The sequence below is a fragment of the Cucurbita pepo genome, chromosome 11, assembly GCF_057944985.1.
Source record: "Cucurbita pepo subsp. pepo isolate OVF chromosome 11, ASM5794498v1, whole genome shotgun sequence".
NCBI classification, from domain to species: Eukaryota; Viridiplantae; Streptophyta; class Magnoliopsida; order Cucurbitales; family Cucurbitaceae; genus Cucurbita; species Cucurbita pepo.
In genome coordinates, this window is record NC_141808.1 from 3,955,267 (window position 1) to 3,959,930 (window position 4,664).

The 4,664-nt window shown below is 42.4% G+C and overlaps 1 protein-coding gene across 1 annotated transcript; it reads right to left on the minus strand.

Annotated features, from left to right (window-relative positions):
* Nucleotides 1–350: 350 nt before the first annotated feature.
* On the minus strand, nt 351–4,341 carry LOC111805159 (protein SMAX1-LIKE 4). Its single transcript, XM_023690078.2, has 3 exons — nt 3,109–4,341; nt 2,072–2,273; nt 351–1,990 (listed from the first exon to the last, which is right to left on the minus strand). Exons 1-3 carry the CDS (start codon nt 4,275–4,277, stop codon nt 404–406), a joined length of 2,958 nt encoding a protein of 985 aa, XP_023545846.2. The 5' UTR covers nt 4,278–4,341; the 3' UTR covers nt 351–403.
* Nucleotides 4,342–4,664: the final 323 nt, after the last annotated feature.

Here is a 4,664-nt window from a genome sequence, read left to right on the forward strand (position 1 = left end):
TCATATTTGCTGGTAAATGCTTGAGCTGTTATAAGTGACAAGTCAACATAAATTTAGGATCGTGGTTACACGACCTCTCAACTCAACCGAATCCTCTATTTTTTAATGGTAATTATAAGGTAAGGTCTTTACACGACATCCCAACTCAACCCAATCTTCTATTCTTGAGTTATAAACTCTATCTATATCACTTGAATCACCAATCCAACCAAACCCAACTCAACTCAATCCATGTACGGTTCGATCATTTTGTTCGGCGACGTAAATGTTTGACAACACGTTCGTGGGTAAGTTTGATTAAGAAGTATTAAATCGAAATAAGTTGTATATGGTAAAGAAAGATGAAGAAATGAAGAAAGTGAGAATGGTATTAAGAAAAGTGAGAATTTTACAGAGACCATTTTCAGGTCATAATAGAAGAAACTTTGATTTTTTTAGGGAGACAAGAACCCATATACCCATCATTATCATCATCATCTTCTTCTTCTTCTTCCTCCAAAACGTGTTTTTGTTCCAAACACAGCCTTATATCTATACCCTTCCCGCCATATCTACCACTTTCCAAGCTCGTTTGAAAAATCTCCTTCACCCATTTTTCAAACGTTCTCTTAGAAAATGAACCAAATCCTTCTATAATCCTCTCTAAAACCCCCTCTTCCACTCTAAATCTACTATCCCATTTCCGTTCCTTTCCCTTTTTACACTTCTCTTTGTTGTATGCCTCTCCCATTTCCCCCCTCAATTCCTCTCTTATTTCTGATTCTTGCTTTGATTTTCTGTTCAGGATGAACCGATTCGTGATCGATTCCAGAAACCCATTTGGAATCGCCGTTTCTCGCGTTAGATCGCTCGATGTTGGACTTATCTCTCCATTCGGTACTTCTTCTTCTTCTTCAATCGCTTTGATGTTTAGATCTAGGGTGTTCTTGATGCTTGATTGATCCCTGAAATCTGTTCTGTTCTTTTGATTCTTGATTTCCAATGCTGCGTTGGTTCTTTGGTTTTTTGATTTGTTTTCGATTTCCCATTCTGATTTTCGCTTGTGATCTGGATTGTGTTCTTCTCTAGCTTCGATCTTTAGCGTCATCTCGATTACGGAAGATGATGATGAAGAAGATGCTCTGTTCTTCATTTTGTCAGAGGAATCGTCTTTTGTTAAAATGAATATCACTTTTTTGATGCTTTCTTCTTTCACTTCTCCAAATTTCCCGCTCTGAAATCCATCTTCGAGGAGTTTCATGAACTGGGAATCCGCCATATCCACATCTTCCACAAGAACTACAAGTTCTCTGTTCGATTTCAATGCCTTTTCCAGCGTTTCAGATCTAGAAATCTCCATATCTTCGCTTTTAGCATTCAAATTCAAGAGAAAATCGACCGACCCAAATACGGATTCTGCAATTGCTACACCCATCTTTCTTTTTCCAATGAAATCATTTCCTTCCATCAAAACCCATTGGATGGATTTCTCATCGTTCTTCGCGGAAATCACTGCTTCTGCTATACAAGGAATCGATTCTAATTGCCATGGCACATTCTCTTGCAGAATCTTCAAAATCTCTCCTCGTTGGCTCTTTCTTTCGCTTTCAATTTCCATGGATTCCGCTGAAGAATCACAAAAAAGAGAATTCCCCAGCGCTAAAGTGATCTTCACTTCCTTGCCCACCATGTGTTTGAGAGAATGCAAGCATGGTTCACGACTCTGTTCATGTTTTGTTGCAGCATTTCCAAAATCAAACTCGATTGTTGTGGTGCATGATTGTTGCCGTCTGAATCGAGGAACAAAGCTAGAACTCTGCAATGCCTTCGGTGTTTGATGAGCCGTGAATGAAATACTAGAGTTTGATTCATGAAACTTCGGCCACCATGGATATGATGAAGAAGAAGAAGAACATGAGAAGCTTTTCCCTGCTAAGCTCTGAACAGAGCCATCTCTGTGAAGGCTGCTACATAATTTGTTCCATTTTCTCTTCAATTCCACCAACTCGTCCTGTAAAAGTTGTGATTGATTCTTAACTTAGCGCCATACTTTCAAGATGATTTCAGAGGCATATTAAACAATTTACAATACCTTTGAAAGGGATTGGTTGGAGTTATAGTGTTGTAGCCAAGAGGGAACTTGTTTGGAGTGGAAAGATTTCAAGTGTTGGACTTCATTTTCGAAATTTGTAGTGCACTCTGCGCAGCAAGTAAGGTGTTCATGTTCTTCTTTGGCGATGAATGGCTTTGTTTCCATGGGTTGAGAGAAGAAGCTCAGCCTTGAATCATAAGCACTGCGCGCCATAACAGAGTTGTAAAAGTTTAGCAGTGAAAGAAAGAGAGAGAGAGAAAGAGAGAGAGATAGGATTTGTGTTTAATTTCTCCGAGTAAAACTCTGTGAATCAAAACCATGCGTGGTTGAATCATGACGACGAAAAGGAGGAAACACAAAGGACAATATCCCATCTGACTTTCCCCCAACATTACTTTTTCTTTTATGTTTCTGTCCTTATTCTCATCAGACCATGTCTCTACCCTCCACCCTAAACACAAGTACAAACCCTCAAGCATGGACTCATGTCCGCTCTCCACAATGCTATGATATTGTGAGGATTCACGACCGCTCTCCCACAATTCTATGATATTGTTTACTTTAAGTATAAGCTCTCGTGACTTCCTCAAATGACTTCAAACCAATAAGGATCTTATGATCGTTCCTTAAATTAGCCAATGTGGGACTTCCTTTTATGAGATCTCACATCGGTTGAGGAACAAAACACTCTTTATAAGAGTGTGGAAGTCTCGAAACCCAAAAGGAAAAGCTCAAAGAGGATAATATCTGCTAGTGGTGAGCTTCGACCATTACACCCTCCCAATAATTTTCGACAGACACTTCAAAAACATGATGATTATGTAGATTCTCCATGCAAAATTCCAACCCGATGAATACTTTTGAGTAAGATTTTAAACCGAGAAGACAGCTAGAAAAATGATTAAATGAAACTGTGGTAACATGACAGAAAACTTTACTAGATGAACAAACAAAAATAGAGTGATAAGAGAGAGAGAGAGAGAGAGAGAGAGAGAGAGAGAGGGAGAGAGAGAGAGAGAGAGAGAGAGGAATGGTACCTAGAAGCATGGAAAGATAAGGCAAGAGAAGAAGAGGAAGGAACAGGAAGAACATGAAGATCCCACTGAGTTTCAAGAGGAGGCTGTCTCATTTGACATCTCATGTAATTCTGATAAGTAACCACACCCATAACCCAAATCTTAACCTTATTCTTAGGATTATGATCATCAAAACCCCCCACCAACAATCTCTCAATCTCCCCAATCAACCCATCCACTTCCTTACTATCCCTCTCCACAACCCACTTCAAATCCCCAACATAAACCACAGCTCCTCCTCCTCCTCCTCTCCCACCATTGCCACTATCTTCCCCCAACTTCCTTCTCAATACCTCACATAAGTTGCTTTTATTGTTATGATTCCCAGCCATCAGCATCCCCATGAATGGGAGAAACTCCACGAACTTGACCCCTTTCATCTCCTCTGGCACCTCCCCTGTTTTGAACTTCCTCATAACCTCCAACACAACCCCTTCAGTCCCTCCAATGGAGTCCCCAACCACAACCACATTCCTCCTCTTCCTCATTCCCAAGAAAGCCTCAAACACAAACTTACTTGCATTATCAGTGTTAGAAATGGAAGCAGAAGAAGGAGCAGAAGGGAAGAAGAAAAGTGGGGAGGTTTGAGGAGAGAAGAAAGTGGGGTTAGTATGATTGGTGTAGTCTTCGATGTTGTTTTTAACGGCAGTGCTAGAGAAACCCGCCTCTCTCATGACACGGCTGACACTTGGGTCGTCCAGAATTGAGATGACAAGATGCTGGAGCTCCACTTTGATGGCGAGAAGAGGGTGTTGGTGGGTGGGTTGTTGGTGTTGGTGGTCGAGGGAGCCTCGGCGTTGGTGGGCTTGGGCGCGCTTGAGGGCAGCGATGAGAGCGTTGGAGAGGGAAGGGGAGTGGAGGAGAGGAGGGGAAGTAGGGAGGCGGTTGAGGGCGACATTGAAACAGAGCTCGAGGGCTCTGGATTGGAGAGGGTGAGGGGGGTGGGATTTGAGACAGGCGCGGCGGAAGAGGGTGAGCGTGGAGGGGTTGGAGGAGAGGAGAGTGGAGGCTACATGGAGAGGGGTTACATGGGAATGGCCGCGACGGGCGGCTAAGGAAAGGGAATGCTTCAGAACCGAAGCAGCCTCCGGGGTGAGGGTCTGCTGAGAAGCACAAGCTCCTGATCGCATCACTTGCCTGAAACCCACCCCCCCAATAACGCCAACTACGTGGTGGTGGTGGTGGCGGCGGCGGCGGTGGCGGTGGTGCTCTTTTTTCCAAGCAGCCTTCTTGGGTTTAAAAGAGAGAATAGAATAGAAGAGAAGAGAGGGTTTTGGGGGTTTGGAAAATCCCACTCCAACCTTCTTTATACTAACTTCATGCTTTGTCTTAGCTCCACCTCTTTGTTTTTGTTTTTTTTTTTTTTTTTTCCTTTTTTATTTATTTTAGCGTACTTTGTCCTCACATACCTTCTATGAAGTTGCACGGGAAGTCATTCAATTTAAGATTGCTCTAAGTAAAACGCATTGAACATTGAGTTTCTATGATTAAGCTATCGAAAAAGAAGGCACACCTTA